This window comes from Lepisma saccharinum, chromosome 20 (assembly GCF_977018435.1).
Source record: "Lepisma saccharinum chromosome 20, izLepSacc3.1, whole genome shotgun sequence".
NCBI lineage: Eukaryota > Metazoa > Arthropoda > Insecta > Zygentoma > Lepismatidae > Lepisma > Lepisma saccharinum.
In genome coordinates, this window is record NC_139248.1 from 39,415,011 (window position 1) to 39,435,582 (window position 20,572).

The 20,572-nt window shown below is 38.7% G+C and overlaps 1 protein-coding gene across 2 annotated transcripts in view; it reads left to right on the top strand.

Moving 5' to 3' along the window:
- LOC146003582 (synaptotagmin-B-like) overlaps positions 1–20,572 on the top strand; it is a 136,689-nt gene that overhangs the window by 97,858 nt on the left and 18,259 nt on the right. For both annotated transcript variants that reach the window (XM_083141882.1, XM_083141883.1), the window contains exons 2-3: positions 9,214–9,818; positions 12,783–12,921. In XM_083141882.1, the coding sequence (XP_082998008.1) occupies positions 9,363–9,818; positions 12,783–12,921 (595 nt within the window). In that variant the 5' untranslated portion in view covers positions 9,214–9,362. The remainder of the gene's footprint in view (positions 1–9,213; positions 9,819–12,782; positions 12,922–20,572) is intronic.

Here is a 20,572-nt window from a genome sequence, read left to right on the forward strand (position 1 = left end):
TGCATTCTCTTCTCTTCTCCCTTTGTTCTCTTCTCTTTTTCTCTTATATTGTTGGTTCTCTTAAAGTCATATTCTTTTTCTGTTCCCTTTGTTTTTCGTGCATTCAATTCTCTTCTCCTGTTGTTCTCTTCCCTTAATTTCTTCTATTGTTCTTCCTCTTAATGTCATATTCTCCTTCTCTCCCCTTTGTTTTTTTGCATTTACTTCTCTTTTTCCTGTTCTTCTCTTCTCTTATTCTATTGTTCTTCCTCTTAAAGTCATATTCTCCTTCTCTCCCCTTGTTTCTTGCATTCACCTCTCTTCTCTTATTTTCTTGTATTATTCTTCCATTTAAACTCTTATTCCCCTTATCTTTCCGTTATTTTTTTGGATTCCCTTCGCTTCTCCTGTTCTTGTCTTCTCTTATTTTCTTCTCTTGTTGTTCTTCCGTTTCTGTTAAAAATATAGACAATCAAAAACACACATACCTTTGTACAGTTCTCTGAATGTTAGTGACAATGGTCCTACTTTTGCATGCAATGTTAATTGGACATTATCCATTGTATAGTGTTTTAAACTATACTTACTCTAGCATTACGTTTCGATAGCGCACCTCTTCTCTCGTCTTCAGGGGAACACATATTTAATAATGTCTAATTAACATTACATGCCTTATACTGTTGTAAGTTAGCGCCGTCGCTTTGTAATCAAAGGTTCCCATGTCCCGATCCCCTTGCACAGTAGTTCGGATTCCAATTACAACTGTAAGTGAGCATAAAGGTAGTTTTTAAAAAAAGTTATGAATTATGTTCAAAACATTTTTAGCTGTGACAAACTTTGTAGAAATATAAACGTTCATCAGTCACCTTTATTTAAAATGAGATCCAGGAGGATTAGGCTTAGGTTACCCAAACCTAGTCGTCGCAAATGTTGCTGTCAGAGTACAGGCTCCTCCTGAAAAATTTGACAAGCACTAAAATTAAATTTGCTTCGTGATTTATCCGGAGTCCCCTAACTATCCTAAATATTCACACAGGCTTAATTTACCTAGGTATGTTCACTTTGGTTCTATATTTGCCTCTAAATTCTTTTAAAACTGGGCTCGTCGCTTCGAGATTGAACACTTTACATAAATCTCTACATTGCGTTACGTTAACTAGAGGCATCTCAAATCCCAATAGGAAATGATTGATTGATTTAATTTATTTTACTTCGCTTTTTTTGCCACTTTTGGCTAATCGCGAGGATGAGTGGTAATATGATGAAACTGATAAAGGAACACTGACAATGAACACCAATGTCCAGTCCGGGGCCTCTGGTGTAGTCAATGTGATAAGTAGGGCTCGAATTTTTAGGTAAATTAATATTTTTTCTACGAGTAGATATGACCTCGTAAGAGAGTTACTAATTCCGATCATTGTAATTGGAGCCTATATACCAAATTTTATTTCACATAAAAACACATTTTCTATTTTAATATCAATACATATTTCTTAATATTCGCTCATAAATGCATAAAATTCATGTTTTGTCACAGAAATTCCACATAAAATTTCATATCTACTTAAATTATCTTTTTTTTTTAGATTTCCCAAAAATAAATCAAAAGTCATTTTTTTATAGCTGTACTTATTTTCGCATCTTACAGAGGGAAACATTTCTGTATGACCTGGCAACAGTATCTAGTCTTTTGATGAGCCATACGTGTAGCGCACGGAGTAATATCTGGACCGTACTCCCGTATATGTACAGTCTAGACCATACGGTTGGCAACGCTGAGCTTTCACCACTCAATTCCCTTCCTCCTTCTCTGCCGCTATGCGCGACCCTGCTCTACAATTAGCTTGGACAGGGTATAGATCACTATTTTCCAACGCTGTTATCACCCTCGCAGTGAAACAGGAGAAGTAGGAGTCTACGAATTTACGCCAACATATTCGATATCCGATATAAACAACGTAACTCATTGGAAACAACTTCTATGTGCTCATCTGTTTACTGCCGAAACTTTATTTTATTTTCTTACATCGAACATTCACGCCGCAATAACATGCCTTCTTATTGGAATTTGGCGTTACGGCCACTCATATCATGGCGGACACAGCTTCAGTTGCCATCAGCCGAGAGAACCTTTCCAACACTATTTATATATTCTAACTCCTTGACATACACAGTGAGCGACCCTTACTAAAGGCCGATTCACACGAAACTGGATATCCAGTTAGTTGGCGCTGAACTGGCTACCTGCCCGGATGTGATTGCTGCCTGGCTGACTGCTTGACTGGTTTGGAGGAATAGGACATGTTCTAATTGCTACTGGCTTTCCCCAACTGGATTCTGTGGAACAGCCAATCAGAACAAAGTTTGGCCATTTGAATATAATCTGCGAGTTTGCAAAGGAGAGTTTTTTGTCTGTGGTTTCCCAGTGTTGGCTAAAAAAAAGAGTGAAGAGTTGACGTGCAGTGAATTTATGTTCAGTTCATTAATATTTAGGTATTTATGCAAAGCGATGAGATGTGTACGTAACAAATATGATTAGCTAAAAATGAAAGTCCTTATTTTTACAAGTGTAAAGTGTATTACTAAATGTTTGACGTTTCTTTTTTTGTGTGTGTGTGAATGAATCCTGCGAATCTCATGTGTGAATATGCATACCCGAGTTCATCAAAAAGCTTTTTCGGTATGCATTGATTACCATTTTTTTTAGCCAATTTCTAGTCCATACTTTTATTTTTTAATTTTTAATAAAAGCACAAAGCAGTAATTCTCCTGAAACATTCTTCAAATTGCTTGTCCATGTTTACAGATTGTCTGCTCTGCGCAATGTCTTTCTCATGGGAACAAAAGTCTATCGACAAGTACGGAAACAAATATCATGTGAGGTGAAAACTAGCAAATGGGTAGCCAGTCCAGTGCCACCTAGGGCATTCCTACTGAAAATCCTGTTCCGTGTGATTCGAGCTTAATTGTCTCACACCGGGGAACAAAGAAACGTGTCCTAAATCTAAAATAAAATACAAAGTAATACAAATAATATACTCTTCAATGCAAATTGATGAAGTTTAAATCATTTTTTGAGTTTCACGTCGGCAGCAGGCTAACCGTTTGATAATGCCACTAATTTCCATCTTAGCTTTTCCATTAACCATTTTTCTTGATCAGGTGTTTATAATCTGCATATTGCAGCACTGCCGCTTCATCGTTTTACGTTCTCGTGGCGTGATACATTATTTTGTTGCCATTACGTCATTGCTCACAAGGAACTAAAAGCAAGATTATTACAAATATTGAGGTTAAGTATGTAGTTAGTAAGTACAGGTTAGGTGAAATCATTGTTTTTTCATGACGTTTTAACGACGGTAGATGAATTTATCGAACGAAACGAGTACGAAATCTATGCACTAGTATTGCACTATGCAGATAGAAAACTGAACACACTTAATCGAGTAAATAAATGCGCATTTCCCGATGTCAATGCAATAAACCCATTTACAGTTTTTGGAATGAATAAATGAATGGATTAATTTTGGGGGGGGTTCGTCGGCATATATGTTATTTTGCAACGTTTAGAATGTACGAGAGTTTTTGGCTTTTGATAAATTGAATATCCTAATAGGTACATATTATTATACATAACATGAAATGAAACCTATTTCCTGGTGTTTAAAATGACCAGTAAGTAACTTTTGTTTCAATATTTTTCAATAAACACAAAACGTAATGCAAATAATACACTCTACAGCAGGGCCGTACCCATGATGTTTTTGAGGGAGGGGCCAGATCCAAAGATTTGTGTGTGTGTGTGTGTGTGTGTATATATATATATATATATATATATATATTATGTAGATAGATTACACAATTCTTGTAGTGATTCTACATGTATTAAGACTTAGACTACATTTAATTATTGCTTTCTATTATATTAATGATATAGTTACATATATATATTGACGAAGGATCATTGGGAGCCTGTGATGTTGAACGCTACTCACCCCTTGCTGTAGGTCTGGCCCTCGGCTTCTGGCGTCGGCGACGGTTGCACGGTGACAGGTGCCCGCTGGAGAGATGCGGCAGGCAATTCGACGACTTGATTTTATGGACTGCAGATTCTCCGGCTGACTTTGGCTAATGTTCCTCCGTAGTCCGGACTGCTTCTGGACTTCTCGCTTGTTGCCGCCTCGTAACGTCGCAATCTCTCAACTGGCCGTCGTCGTCTTCTCGTTGATCAGTTTGCTGGTGATATTGGAGCGAAGTGAGAGATCGATTTACCGTCTCCAGGGGTTTTGGATTTGAGTCATGACTTGGTGGATTTTGCACCTCCAGCTGTGCACCTGGGGTATCCCTGGATGCAGATAGAAATTTACAGTGGAGATGCACTCACCGCTGGCTAGGGCCGTTGCCATGCTGACTGTGCAGAGCTGAGTGGAAAATTCTTGTTACTCGGCTCTGCATCCGGTGGAATGTGGGGTGAATGAGCGTTCAACTTCCGAGCTTCAGAGCGACGTTTTATGAAAATTGATGTTTCTTCCTTTATGCTCCCAATTCCTTCATCAATATAAATATATTTCAATTATAATATATGTATATATATTATAATTAAAATATATTTATATTGTCTTGTCGCATTTGATCTTTATTTTCGTATATGTTGGTAAGGCGGCTACCCAGGATGTTTTAATACAGGGCGTGGTACAAGGAGAATTTTCTTTCTCTAGGTAGACGAGCTTGAGTTTTTGTTTTAGGTACATTTAGGCTAATCAGAACTGGACATACAGTTTCAAGTGGTTGACCGGGTCTTGGTAGACAAGGCTTAGCATTGTGCAGGGGCAAAGTGGAAAAATGTGGGGAGGCAACTGTCCCCCATGCCCCCTATTCGCCGCCACTCCTGGTAGCCTTGCAGCAATGGTTATCAAACTAAAACTATCAAATATTGCAGTGCAGAATTCAGACTTCTGGAGCCTACCTCACTACACAACAAACATATTCATTTATGCAAGAACGAAACTCTTTTTTTTTTATTACAAATTTGTTATTTTTGTAGCTTTTTATATGTTCATATTTAAAGATTTCATGGTTCGAGGGGGAGGCCATGCCCCCCATGACCCTTTTCCTTGGTACGGGCCTGTTCTACAGTGCAATTTGATGAAATTTAGTAAATAATGTTATTAATTTTATGTTGGCCGCGGACTAATCACAAGAACCTGTTAATTTGTCCATGGTTTTATAACTTAAAGTTTCTCTCCAACCGTTTCATGGCGCTAGTGACTTCTACTTCGCTTTTCCACAGGTTATGGTAAACATTCGTAAATAATTCTTAAACAATAGAGATTGTTATTGTTTAGCCGTATATATATATTCATATTGCGACACTGTCGTTTCATTGTTTCGCGTTCTAAAGATACATTAACCTTGCCTTCAATGCGTCATTGCGCACAAAATGTTAAATGTCACCTTGGATATATGCCGCCGTTGATGATAAGACTAATTGAAAAGGTGAGAATCATAAGACAAGTTATATTATAATTAAGTGTTCTGTTTGTTTCCTCTGCACACAATGTGTCTGCGCAGTGCATTTTGAAGAAACTGTTTCCATATTTCAAGTGTTGTGTCGATTTACCTGTCGAATTCAGATTTTGCAAGGCTAGCGAGGTCAATAACAAGTCTTCTGAACCAAACAGATATTTGCCTTGTCAGCCAATCTTCGCCAATGGCTTCACTAGTGAAGAAATTTCTGTTGGAAAATCTTGGCGGTGAAATCTGAAGACAACGACATGTTCGTATTTTCCCTCACTTCAAATGCAGGTGTGCACAATTGATGAACCAAATATCCTCTCGTCAAAGTAAGATATTGATATCTCAAAATACTTAAACTAACCGACACAACATTAGCCAAGCACGGCCTTACTAGATATAAGCTAACCGAAAGTTACTAACAATATTTTAGTTATTCTATATCTCGCTCTTCTACCCCTCTGGTTAATTGGAACATACTTGTTATGCTAAAAGTTACATTATCAAAACTCACGTAATAAAACTTAACTTAACGTAGCCCAAACGTACAAGTACTTAAGCAACAAAGCTAATGTTCGTAGTAAGATTAACGTTCTTGGCCTACTGTAACCAATCTCCAAACCTAACATAGCCAGCCTATGCTATTGTATGATGGTACTGATTAACAATCATGCTAAATACCTATGGTATATAGATACATGCATTGAAAGTATGAAAAGAAACTACACAACTAAATCGCCGAATCATACGTTTCGCGATTCCAACTTCTTACCCATCGATATCTGTTCCAGAATTAGCATAATTAATTTTGTAGTTCCACATAACACACTGCTCAGGATAGTCAATTTAACCGTTTCTATAGAACCACATTATTTCTGTTTGTTGGATCTTGATTGTAAGAACTTTGAGAAACTTCGATTTACATGTACTAAGTATTTTATATTTTACTGTAAGTGAATAATATAATTGAGACACTATATTTCTTCCCATAAAGGGAGATTTAGTAGAATAAATTATTTTGAAATTGTTATAAAGTCAATGATGAACATTTAATGAAGATTTTTTCAGTGGCTGTTTCAATTTTGAATTCTTCAATTTTTTTATATTTTTACTCAGTTGCCTTTCTAGTCTTTAAAGCTGTTTCTTCCATTATTTTCGTGACTTTCAAGTTTATCTTCTTCTTCAAATGTTTATTTTTGTCCATGTGCAAGAAATAGGCGCTCTTTACCTTTAAGCGCCTTCATATCAATCTAAATGGTACGTAACTATTATACAATTAGATCGATTACATAGGTCTAATTATCTAAAGTAATATTAAATTATTATCCCTTTTATCCCTTTACTATTTTCAGTGAAAGAAAAACTACTTTTCATATTTGATATAGTTATAATGTATCGATTTGTAAATATATTTTAATTTCATCCGAAACGAAAAACGAATCTAGAACTCTGTTTCCTTTAACATTAAAATTTATCCTCCATTTCTTGAAGGATCATGGAAAGTTAGCTTGGTTTAAAGGTGACGTAAATTGTACGAATGAACGGGGGCTAATAAAGACGTTTGTGGATGTGAATTAGTTGGGTAAACGCAGAATAGGAATAAATGGCATGACTTACAAACGTCATGTTCCATAACAGTACAATTAGCATACTTGCGTTGAAGCATTAATACCACTTACCAGCAGACTGTCGTTTTCATTCTGTTGTGAAGGTTGTGTGGCTATGCAACGTAGCTTTCTTTAGATGCACATGTTAAGCACATTTAATCTTCCAAGTTAGTATCACAAATGCATTTTACACAGTTTTTTGTGGCCGCACTGTGCGAAACATTTCCAGCTTTCCTCCATTCTCCATGTCTATATTTGGAATGTTTTTCGAACAGATTAGACATCCAGCATCATCATCCTCACTGTAGCTGTCGTTAGTCGAGTCTTCATATTGAATGTCGTCACTTTTCTTCACGTGATCTTTCAAAGTTCACCTAGAAACATTGCACAGCTTGATTGATGTCTGTTTGTATCCCAATTCCTCATGAATCGCCATCTTCATTGCACCCTTATCCCATGCTACCGAGATCGCATCTGAAACAAAAACTGAAAGTATTAGGGGACGAAATTAGGAATAACTCTCACCTTCTCAATAAGTGAACCTGACGATACACGCCCTTCAATTGACAAAGGACCTAAGGCAGTGAAGAAAATATAAAAACAACGCTTACATTAATCGTATATGATTACTAATAATGGCATTGACGAAACTCGCATTACCAAGAAAATCTCCATAAAATCAGGACAGAATATTCCTGGATCACAAAATGTGATGGCGCCTATAATGTTCCTAACTGCAGTTCCGAGAAACGGAAGGGGACGAAATTAGGACGCGAGGACGAAATTCGGACCCCTTACCTCATAATTTATTTCAATAGATAGATATACGAAACAGAAAGTTAATATATTCTGATAAATTGTATTGACATTTTTAGTTACGTATATACGTGGGTTGGAAATTTAGTAGTGGCAACACTGCTGTATATACGCCATGAAACTGAACCGATGCTTCTCACTTATACCACATGTTAGTTTGATACCTAAGCTACCTCCCAATAAATTGACTCTCCTTTCAACACTAGGCGCATGCGCAGTGACGAGAGGAATAGAGTATCGTTGGAGTTGGCGGTCTAAAGTTGTGTAGTCATAACCCCAATAATGTGAAAGTACCTCCAGGACAGACCGTCAACGCGCAGTATTACTGTTAATTTTTGGAACATAACCTGCGTTGCGAAAGAAGAGTGGACACTTTCTGCTGAATCCTGCCATCATTTTCCAGGACAATGCTTGGGCGCATGTAGCTCAACCTGTGACTGATTTGTTAGCTCGATGATTTGATATCTAAGATGAAGTTTCCGAACTGTTCCAGAGATTCTTCAGGCAATAGACTGCTCCATTCATACCATCAACAGAACAGGCATTGCTACAGAAATACTACGACTTTCACATCGCTGCCAACAGGTTGCACACAATGTTGGTGACTACAACGAAGGGCTGCAAAAGTTTCACAGAGATATCTCTTTTGTAACATTTGACAATTAATAGTTGCCACTATTAAATTTCCAACCCACGTATAATCTGTTCAACGTATCTTCCACATAGTGCGTGCAGTATATTGCAGTCTAACGAAACTCTGGTACTGGGATTCATAACGGAGCTTGGTGGAATTCTGTGCTGTCCGTATTTTGCTGAGTAGCCTTTACAACCTCAGCGCGTTTGCACACACACCGATAACATCGACTGCGACCACCCCAAATGGTACCGTGTGCATCAAGAAACAATGGGGGTACATGCGACAGGCGCACACTTAGATCTGCACGACAAATTTCCTTTGAGGAACTTCCGATGATGGGTTTGCGTCCGGAGCTCCCCTCGACACATGGGTAGAGTCGGACCCTCAGCGTTTATCTAATTATATCTATGGCGATTATTGTCTGCGCGCGCGTTTATGTAAGTGTGTGTGTGTGAGAGAGAGAGAGCGCGAGAGGACATATTCAGCATGCAATGTAAAATTTATTAAAACTCTCATAGCCATGCTACATTTCAGATGTAAATTGTAACTTGTTGCTACACTTATTCTTGTTCACATACATTGATAATGAAATGTGCCAGTTTTACTTGTATCAGTGCCTTGTGCCGAACTTAATTGTGTGTGTATTTATTGTATTTTCAGATTTTGACACGTAGATGAGATGACTGAAGCCCAGAGATAGTGTATTTTGTCCTTGGTGGAGAAGTGACCGTTGCAGATGAAGAAGTAGAAGAAGGCATGTTCAGTTCTTACTTGGGAGCTAATTAGAATCAGTTCGTCGAGAAGATACCATGGCGGCCAACGCAAAACCTGAAAATGGGGCAGAAATAGTCCATCCGACTGTCGGATTCCGCTTGCGATATTTCAAGACCCAGAACAAGCTGCGAGTGATAGTGGTTGGAGCGAGGCACCTGCCGTCGTGCATAGGAACCAAGTGCGCCAAGGGGTATTGCTTTAAGGTGAAGATGTTCCCAGGAAAGGACAAGTTCGAGACCTCCGTGAAGGAACACAAGCAGCCTTCTTTCAAGGAGGAATTCAATTTCGTTCTGAGTGACGGATCCATGTCGGGGAAGTTCCTTGTGATCACCGGCTACGTTGTGGATCCAGCCAATAAGAGGGTGCCCATCGGTCACGTGAACTGTGTACTGGACGAAAAGTTGTTTTCCCGCTTCTCTGGCCTCTCTGTAGCAGAATCTCCTGACATCTGGCAGCGACTCGAAGAAATAGGCAGTATAAGGAACAAAGAGGTATTTACACTCATTATACTTAGATTGTTACGTTGCCTACTAGCCTACTCTGAGGCCACCTCAGGCGTTGGATAAACCTTATGACATGGAAACGGATTTATATGTAGTTAAAATGTGCTAAATAGTATGTAAATACATATTTAGTTATTTTCACCAAAATGTTGAGTTAAATATGGACTAAAAATTGTAAATATTTATATTTTTAATAATGTGAGACACTACACAAGCTACATAAAAGACAGTGTAACTATGACCCTAACCTTAAAATAATAATAAGCAGAAGCAAATCCCGTACGTGAGCCACCACAAAATCGTTCCTTCTGGCGCTGCTGTCGGGCGCGGAACTAGAAGCGAGGGAGGGGTTAGCAATGGACTGTTGTTTCAACGTTGCCAAAATAACGCTTGGGGCCTCTTCGATGGCACAGTGGTAGCGTCGTAATCAAGGTGTTCCGGGTTCGATACCCGTTGGAGGCACATGGTGGTTCGGATTCCACTTTAAACTGTAGCTCCAGACCCGATTAGCCTTACTGTGGATAAAGTGATCTTAAAACACTTAAAATTATGTCGCTTTTTCCAATACCACAGAATGACAAACACCTTAATTTCCCTGAAATAATATTAAATCAGACAAAGGCCGTTAATTATTCTTATGGAGGGGCAGAAAAGCCACAACCAAGCTTTCCCACCTAAGAGTTTGAATTTGGCTTTCTTATTAGTAAAAATCAGCTAACTGTAATACTCAATCAATGTATAGTCATTGGAAAGCAATTACATTACCAAAATTAGTAATTGTCACTTGATATTGCTTTCCGGGGGCGGTGGCCTTCCCTTTCCCCATTACTTTTTGATTCACTATGTACATAAAGTTTACAAGAGCTTTTGTTTATAATTAATAATAATAATAATATATTTAGGTGACATAAAATTTATATTTTTAGTCCCTAGGTTCGTTACACATGTACAGAGAGTGAATAAAAAAAACTGATAAAAAGTAGTACTATTTCTCAGGTAGTTTAAATTAAGCAAATCATAACATTATCTTGGAGGATTACATGGGTTTATTATACGTTGCTATTATATACATATTTACATAGTGTTTCCATATGTGCATTTACAAAATCAACCAATTTCCGCAATTCAAACAAAGGTGTACCTATGGCCTAACTATTGGTACTTTCATTAACACAGAGTTAGCCTAACTATCTCTGTGGCCTACCCTGGACTTAATTGATATTCCGACTAGTCTTGCGTTTCCTTACGCAGCATCCTCCTTCAGCCCGCTAGGCATTATGATGCAACTCGTCAATATTTTAAATATGCAAATCATTGCTAATTGGAAAACTTGGGGATTTACCAAATTTGCTTTACCAAATGCTACATATTTTTGCCATCATGCCACCATAAGTGGACTAAACTCTCGAAGAAGGTTCTTTGGCCAGGTATTACATTTAGTTCTCAATCATTCACTCTAACCACCATAAGTAGACTAAACTCTAGAGGAAAGTTCCTCGTCGTTGTGAAGGTGGTAAAAAACTGTTTCTTTTTTCTTGTTAAGTCCAACTTGCCTTTTTTATAGTCGGGGTTGGAGTCCGTGGATGTTAACCCTGTAGCACTGGAATTTTCAACAGCAACGGTCCTTTGAAAGACAGGTCCCCCAACTGGGAATCTAAGAACAGGAGAATCTAATATCCAGTAAAAGTACACACATGAAACATATTAATTAACCCTACACCTTGTAGCTGGCCAGCAATTATCTAATACAATACCACAAACCAGTAATGGTCAAAGTATATTTTTATTATTTATTATTGGTTATTTCATTATTCTCATCATTTAATTTTTGTAATTAGTAAGTCTTTTGGGGGGGTCCGGACCCCTCTGGACCTCCCCCTAAATACGTCCTTGGTGACTATACACTACATACAAAAACCAAAATGTGCATAAACCAGTGCATAAACTACCTATGATGCACTTATGCATCAAAGGGCACTTTTATCAGCCACTGTTCCATGTGATACGCTTGAGAAGATGAGGCACGGACATTTCAAAGAAACCAAAACTACACGTTTTAATATATCAATTGATGCACTAAAATTGAATCAACCTTGACTTGATGCATTTCGAGTACTTGTGTTTATTGAGAACTTGCAAAGTGATCACATTTTTATTTAGATTGTACAGGGTGTGGCATAAAAATGGGTTCATTTGTTTTCGATGGGAGAGTTTCTGTAATGGTGTTGTCATTTGCATCACCAATGTAGGCTATGCCTTTTACAGACATGGATCGCTGGAGCAGAGCTCAACGTTCTGTAGCTGTGATGGCGTTCTATCAAAATGACGACTCTGTTGCCACTGCGAGCAAAGAATAACGACGATATTTTAATCCTGGGAGACGTGATCTTATTCCATCGGCCAATGCAATTAGAATGTGCCTGAAGAGTTTTGAAAACAGCGAATGTACTGAAGCAGAAACATTCCTATTCACATGTTGGAATGTGCAGTGGAATATTTCGACTCCAGATTGACCAATGTCAACAACGAAATGGTGGTCACCTGCAGAATGTAATTTGCAACACACGAACGTGACTTTGAGCGTAATCGTGCATGTTTTGCAAAACGCAATGTGTAATGGTGTAGTTGATGTATTTGTATTTTTATCTAATGAAACGTAGAATTATCCGGCTCCCGTGGCGGAGTGGTTAGCACATCCCGCTACGGCGCAAGGGGTCCCGGGTTCGAATCCCGGGCTGGGCATGGATGTTTATGAGCGTCTATTCATCATACTATCACTCATCCCCATCTTCTGAAATTAGCCAAAAGTGGCACAAGAAGCGAAGAAAAATAAAGCAAATCAATAACATGGAAAAAACGTAGTAAATAGTTTCGTTGCATTTTTTAAAAAAAGCCCATTTTTATACCACACTCTTTATATAACAATCATTTTATAACTATTTGTTCTTGCAGGGAGGAGGCGACAAGGCAACCCAAATGTTGGTGTCACTGAAATTCTGCCCGAACAAGGACAATGCGAATCTGCTCACTGTTGGAATCAGTCGCCTCAGGCTTAGTGTCGAGTGCGCCAACGCTTGGGAACAGAAGAAAAGTAAGTGCACTAACATATTTGCTAAATTGTGACTTAGTTATTCTTTGTGAACGAGAGTTGAAGCTAGGTTTATTTAATTGGTATTTTCAGTCGTTTGAAACCTTCATGTTCATCTCAATTCCTAGCCGCAGGTTCGAATCCCGGCATGGGTTTTCTTTTGATCGCTTCCCGTTTCGCCTAATCCTGTTTCGCCTAATAGCTTATCACTTATCAGCACCTATCAATAAGATCTGACAGCTGTGCGCCACTCTAGGCCTACTACCATTCGTCTAAATAGGTTCGAAGGAAAATATTGCAGTTTGGGAAATTTTGACGGTGATTCAACGTAAACACCAAACAATTCGGGATATATCCAAAGTTTCAACAGCGGACCAATGGACATTTGCACAAAATTTTACTTAACAACAATTTTAAAAACTACACCATGGAAAATGGCCCTTGGAAGTTATCACGCTTCTCTATGTTCAGTTTAAGGCAAAAACGAGACTTCCAAAGTTGGCGAGGCTAGAGTTGCGCTCAAAACACGATAGGCCATGTTGATACGTCATCTATACGCAGCTGGTTTGTCGTCTGCTCTTCGAGCGTTCAGTTTACTGTGTAGCCTACAGCGTGTGCGGTAGTTTTATTTATATTCATTGAAATTTACATAACCTGTAGTGCAAAATAAGAATAAGGAAGTATGATATTCAACTTTTCATATCCTTCACTTTATTTAGCCTATATCGCCTTTTTTACTATCTTTTCCATAAGGCAATTTCAGTTTGCGTTTCCTTTCTGTGTGCCCAGTCATTATAAATAATCAAATATTTTTGTTCAGATAAGGAGCAATACAATGTAGAAGATTGCATCAGTTGCACAGAAAATTTCTAAGGATTACAAGGAAATAATGTGCATCACATATTGAAATAGTACGATATGTTTAAATTTTGTACTACGAAATAGCTGCTTCATCTCATTAGCCGAGCGCGTTGGTTGGTCAGCGCAGAATTTTGCCACTAGGGGTGGTATCGAAACGAGACGAGACAGTCTCGGGTCTCGTTTCGAGTTGTAAGTTCCTGTCTCGTTCTTGGTGTGCTAATTTGTAAATGTCTCATTGACTCGATGTATAAATATCTGTTTCCTTGTCTCTTTTCAAGGGCATTTCTCGTTCTCTCTCGTGTCAAGTCTCGAAAAAAATATAGAATGTACAACATTAAACATATGCAAAGGACCAGCGTACAAAACTTTCACAGTGCATAGAGGTTATTGAGAGCAACTTCTGTTAATTCCGTTTTTTGTTCCACGTCTCGTTTCGACGTTAAGAGCCCTCGAAAACGGGATATTATCCTGATTATATATGCAAACCGAACCGCCGATTTAGAATTACCATGACTGAACTGGCGTTATAATTAGTATACACAAGATTCATGACGTATCTGAGAAAGTCACCTAGTAAATATGGACCGCAGTGCGCGCGGAGCCGTCATTTTGTTATATTTCTGTTTCATTTGTGCCAGGTTGATGGAATCATTGTTAATTTTGCCACCAGAGGTCAATAGAATCGGTTACGCAATGACGTAATAAGGAAGCCTCGGTGCGACCTCGCAGCCCTTGAGGCAGCGCATTTTGCTAGGGGCCGTCTGCTTGAGCCGAGCTCACTCCCTCTCTGGTGACGTCACGCGTTCGTGCAAGATCGGCAATCTTCGGATGGCTTTACCTAATCTCTATCTACCTTGCATTTTGGATTCTGACCCAGAGAGAGGAAGTTGTTTTCCTCAAGGTAGACACTTTGTGAAGGTGTCCGAGGAACCACGATATGGAGGAGAAGGATAAGTACTTTCCGTAATGTTTTATGTTCCAAACTTGCACGCACTCACTCAATTATATTTTGTTCATAATCTTTCTCTCTTATATACTACGTGAAGAAGTGACTTGACAGTCAAAAGACAGATTTAGTTCATTATTAATTAGTTAAACGAATATCCATCAAACTGGCCTAAGTGAGAAGACATGTTTTTCTTTCAGCGAGTTTATCGTCGAACAAACTCTATTTATTTGTGTAGTGTAATTGTGCTTGCACATGATGTAAATATACTCGCATAATCTGGAACAGTGTTATATCTGTACTTTCGAATAGCATAGCTGCCCCATAGCAAATAAGTAGACCTTTAAGGCGGAAATCTTCCACTGCGCGCTTACTTCAAGGTTCGAATGCATTAAACAAGCCAGTTTAAACTAGGTTTAGATGATTTATTTATTTATTTTCAAGTCTCGAACGAGATCTAAAATCTCGGAATCAATCTCAGCCTCGCCTCGATTTTCTAGAGGTCTGCCTCGCAGGGCCTGTTCTCATTCGATTATTACAACTCCATCTCGGGTTATTATATATTTCGGCCCAATATTTAAATTGTGCTGGTAGTGAGGGTAGTGTCCTTCTCCACCCCACCCCGACTTCGAACATTGCCGTCATTCATTTTCATTGTCGCTATTAGCCAAAACTTGCAAGAAAAGTGGCGCAGGAAAAGAGAAATACTAAATTAACCATGAGTTCTAATAGTTGCGTTTAGACAAAGAAACAGATAAGCGACGTAGTAGGATAAATACACAAATTTCTAAAATATACGAGGCGTATTTTTAAAGTAAGTACCGTTTTGAAATTCCGCCGCTGTAGGGCAGCGGTCGGTGTTCCGTGCATGCGCACTGTGTACCTACATCTGTTTACAAGCCACAGACGCCATTGCGGCAACAATCGATCGTGTATACATTTGCTTTTACGTATTTAAAATGCCTCCACCGATTGAGAATCCCGCCGACTGTGAAATACACTCTGTTATTCGTTTTCACGTGCTAAAGGCGTGAAAGCAGTTGAAATTCACCGTAAGATTTGTGAAGTGTACGGACAAAACATTATGAGTGATGGAATGGTGCGCAAATTGGTAAGAGCTTTCAAAGATGGCCGAAAGAATGTTCATGAAGAGGAACGGAGTGGACGACCCTCAGTGATCACTGTCGATTTGGTGCATAAAGTCGACGAAAAAGTGAAAGAGAACAGACGCTCGACGATTTCTTCGTTATCAGAGGAGTTCCCTGAAGTTTCAAGAAGTGTTATCTACGAAATTGTTACCGAACGCTTAAACTATCAAAAATTGTGCTCACGAGGGATACCAAAAATGTTAACTGAGGCGCACAAAAGCAAATGTTTAGGTAGCGCATTGACTTTTCTTGTCAAGATCTCATCGGATCATTTGGCTGGAAACAATTTGATCATCCTCCATACAGCCCCGATCTAGCGTTCAGTGACTACCACGTGTTTCTGCAACTGAAGAAACATCTCGGAGGTCAGCGCCACGATGACGACGATAGCCTCAAAACGGCCGTGTTGCAGTGGCTGTCAACTCAGGCGGCAAACTTCTATGACGACGGAATACAAAAGCTTGTTGTTCGATATGATTAGTGCCTTAATATTGGTGGCAATTATGTGGAAAAGTAGATAAAAGTGTGGTCTTTCATGTAACAATAAAATTGGTACTAAAAGTTTACTTGTTTTTTGTACATATCAAAACGGTACTTACTTAAAAAATACGCCTCGTATATAACTGAAGAAAAATTATCGCTTACTGGAGGAAATTTAAAATCTCCGCTTACTTTTTTTTTTTTTTTTTTTTTTTTTTTTACCGGATCACCACTTATAATGAGGAAAATGACTTGTAAACCCGAGTGTTCTAATGTACTGTTATTTTAGAATTTGTGAATAAAATATCTTGGCGAAATTAATTGTGATTCCCGAAAAGGCATTCTTGTAGCAATTTGTTTCCAGTCAGAAGCTATGTATTGGGAGCGAACAAGGCCATTCACGCTTTCAGCCATTACCTGTTACCAGTATTGCTTTGTCAGTCTAATGGAAAAACCTCTACTGAGTGGCTGAATCAGTGGCGGCGATTAGGAGGGGGTGCAGTTGCCCCCTCACTTTTGTCCCCGCACTATGCTATCTACAAAGGGAAATATATTGTCTTTGCCCCCCAGTTTTGTCACCTTGCCCCCCCCCCCCATTTTTTAACCCAACCACTGGGTTGAATTGTAATTGCTGCTATACTGCTAGGAAATAATTCATCTGCAAGAGATGCAGCATCACAAGTTTTTGCACTGCAAGTTACAAGATACTTGTGTTTTACACTGTAACTAATGACATTTTGCTGTCGCTTTCACGACACACGCTAAGTTTACATGGCTAGCAGAAAGCCCTACCTGCACGCCTTCCTGATAGATGACGTCACTGAAGTGACGTAGGATGCGAATTTCAGCAATGTGTGAAGGCGTGTTTCTCAAGAACCAAAACAAATATCGCCGAGATATTTGGCATATCTCATTTTTGTATCATAATCCGTAAAATGAATGGATTTTAAACGTTTTTCATGTCGTAGTGGAAATGTCCATTAAGGTTCCGTGGTACGAACGGATGGTGGCACGAACGGAAAGGGAAAAAAATCATATTCAGGTATCGTGGCATGAACGGGAAGAAAAGGACGACCAGTGACCAGCCAATGGACCTCCTGTTGACTACTTGACGTTTAACCGAGGTTCAGCTGATGACAAAGTACTTTTTTACGATTTACTTCAAAAGCCACGAATGTAGTTAGTAATTTAAAACACAATCGCCATTCAATGTGAGATACATTGAATTATTTTCAAACGCTCTGTATATAAAGATACGAAACAAGAGGCCAGAAGGCCTTTCTCGCAGGAGAGTGATGTCATCCGCACATGCACCTGCACGCAGTTCCGTCATATGCCACAAGAGGCGCTACATGATAGTGACTCAAGCTTATGTACGTAGTTCACCAGTCACCGCTGGAGGCGCTACGTTCGAAGTGAGGTACTAGTATTTCGATCCGCATACGCTAGATGGCTCTGTGTATCGATAACTCGGAAACTATGGCGCCACCAGACAAACTTTTGTGGACTGTTGGAACAAATTAATATAGCTCATGTAGATTATACTGATTGGACCGTGCGCTTGGCCATAAAATTCAACAAATATAATAATTTTGCACGTCAGTACATTAACTGTATCAAATACGAAAATATAATGAAGTCAGATGTACTGTATATTCAGTCATCTTGTGGATCGGCTTGGAAAGTTTCCTCTGTGATGTAATAATAGTAGCAATAAATTTGGAATAAAATGTATTTATGTTTGTTAGTTCATAACATTTACCATTGTATCAAAAGAAATCATAACCATGATAATATTTATTATTGTTATTTCTACAATGTTGAGACCTGCTTTGGTTGATTCTACTTTTGATTTGATTTGAGTTTTAACTCCACTTTATGCATAGGAAGGCTAATAGGGACTGGACCTACAGTTTAAATTGGGAACCGAACCACTTGTGTCCCCACCGGGTATCGAACCTAGGACCACTTGATTACAAGGCAATGACGACAAGGAACTCCGCCATCGGGGAGGCCCTCTCTCGACTTCAGAAATAACTGATTTGAACAAGTTTACTCAAAATCGACATGAGGTTTTTGTATTACTAACGGATATGTCTCGAGATAAGACAAGTATACCAACTGTGTTTTCATTTGTCCAACAGTAAACGTTTTAAAATATTTTTTAGGAAAGTGGAAGCTTGAACCCAGGAGGGACCAAGGGGATCATGCCCTCTCTCTTCGAAATATGATATGTTTCAATATGAACCTACAAAAACTTACGAAAATGAATTTGGCGACTTTTCAGATTTTGCAAAGATTTCGAGTTTATCCTTGCATAAATGGTTGTTGTGGAGAGGGGCAAGTTCCAGGAGTCTGCAGTCTGCAATATTCGATAATTATAAATTTATAACCACTGATGAAGGCCACCAAACTTCCCGATTTAGTCAAGACAGTTCATTCTTTATTATCAATGTCTCGCCTTTTTTCGAACTGCAGTGCTTCAAAAATGTTCCTTTTTTAAAACTTATATTCATTATAAGAATCATTGCTATTAATCAGGAAACATTATAATAACATTATAATACAGTAGCCTACTATTCGAATGTCTTTCAGAATTGAAGGAAAAGAATAAGCACCAAAGTATACGCTGTGTAACAGCCTTTCTAGACGACTGTGTTTCTGATTGTCGTATCAGGGAGTGTCTATTGGGGAGTTGAATTTCTTTGTTATTTTGGACCGTAATATTGAAACTCTATAATTGTTAGTCTAGATGCAATAGCGTTGGTGGTTTCATCTAATAAGGTAGCTCGTGTTCCCAAGGTTGCCAACTTTACGAAAATCATTTTAGTACGATTTAACACAGCTAACAAATGGAACTACATTAATAGGCACTACATTAATATACCCAGTCCCCCTCAGGTACACCATGCAGAAAACGAACTGTCTCGGGCTGCCAGCAGCCATTTTATGTAAGTTATTGTGGAACCCCTGGAGTTATAGGGTCTGTGCAGACAATTAAAAGTTTGAGACCAACAATTTTCTCTAATAAGATGTAGAAACGTGAATAAACATATTTTCTAGAGCATGCGCATCGTTTTCTAAGCCAACTATAAGCGGAGGGCCACCTTTGGGACGCATGGGCCACCATGGGAACAGATGTAACGGTTTTGTAATTATCTTTTTTAAAAAACATTACAAGCAATGTTACAAAATATCCATTTGGTATACGTTGTTCATTAGTTATAGGAGTTATTTCTTTCAATTTCAGGAATTTATCTCTCATTAGAGATTTGCAAATTGCCATAGAAGCTTAACTAGGGCCACCTTTCGTTCACCTATCTTACTCCAACAGCATTTCGGATCTTCTCTTTTTTCCACATTAAGGGATTTCCCCCCACCCCCCTCAAAAAATGCTGGGTACAGGTGTGGGAAAATTCATATACTATATTAATTTAGTTTATTTTACTTGCTTTTCTACCGCTAATCGTGAGGATATGATGAAATTACTGAAATGACACTCACAATGAACAACCATACCCAGGCCGGGATTCGAACCCTGGACCCTTAGCGTCGTAGCACGGTGTGCTAACCACTCCACCAGGGAGGTCCGGGCAAAAGAAGAATGAATCTGAAACAATGACTACTAGTAGATGAAATATTCGTTCATACTGCGAACAAATAAAGTCACACAACTACAGTACATACTGCAGTCATTTATTTTCGGTAATGCCGTGTGGGTTAATAGTTAATAATATCGATAGCAACCATTAGTTGCAGATAAGAATACATGCTAAGATCAAGATCAAGACGTATCATGGCGGGTTAAGTTATTTTTAACTTTCGACAACTTTGTTGCCCTGCTTTCTGGTCCGTGTCGTTGTAGCCTTATCACCATGTCTTGGTCTCATTTTTGTCTCTTCTATTCCTTTTCGCACGGTTGTCGTGTAACTTGGGTATGGGAATCTTGAAACACTGTATACTTACCTTCCTATTGACACGTATTGCCTTAAGGTTATATAACAGAAACAATAGGCCTAATTTAATTTACTCCTAACGTGACGAGCTGTATGTAGTAAAATTTTAATTAACAGTAATTGAAACGTTATGATTCGATAGAATAAATGGTCACCCATCCAAGTGCTTTTCGGACATAACACTGCTAGATTTTTCTTGGATTACATTATAAACTGGCATATTGGATTTGTTTCTTAAGTCTAGGCATTTGGATCTCGTTCGC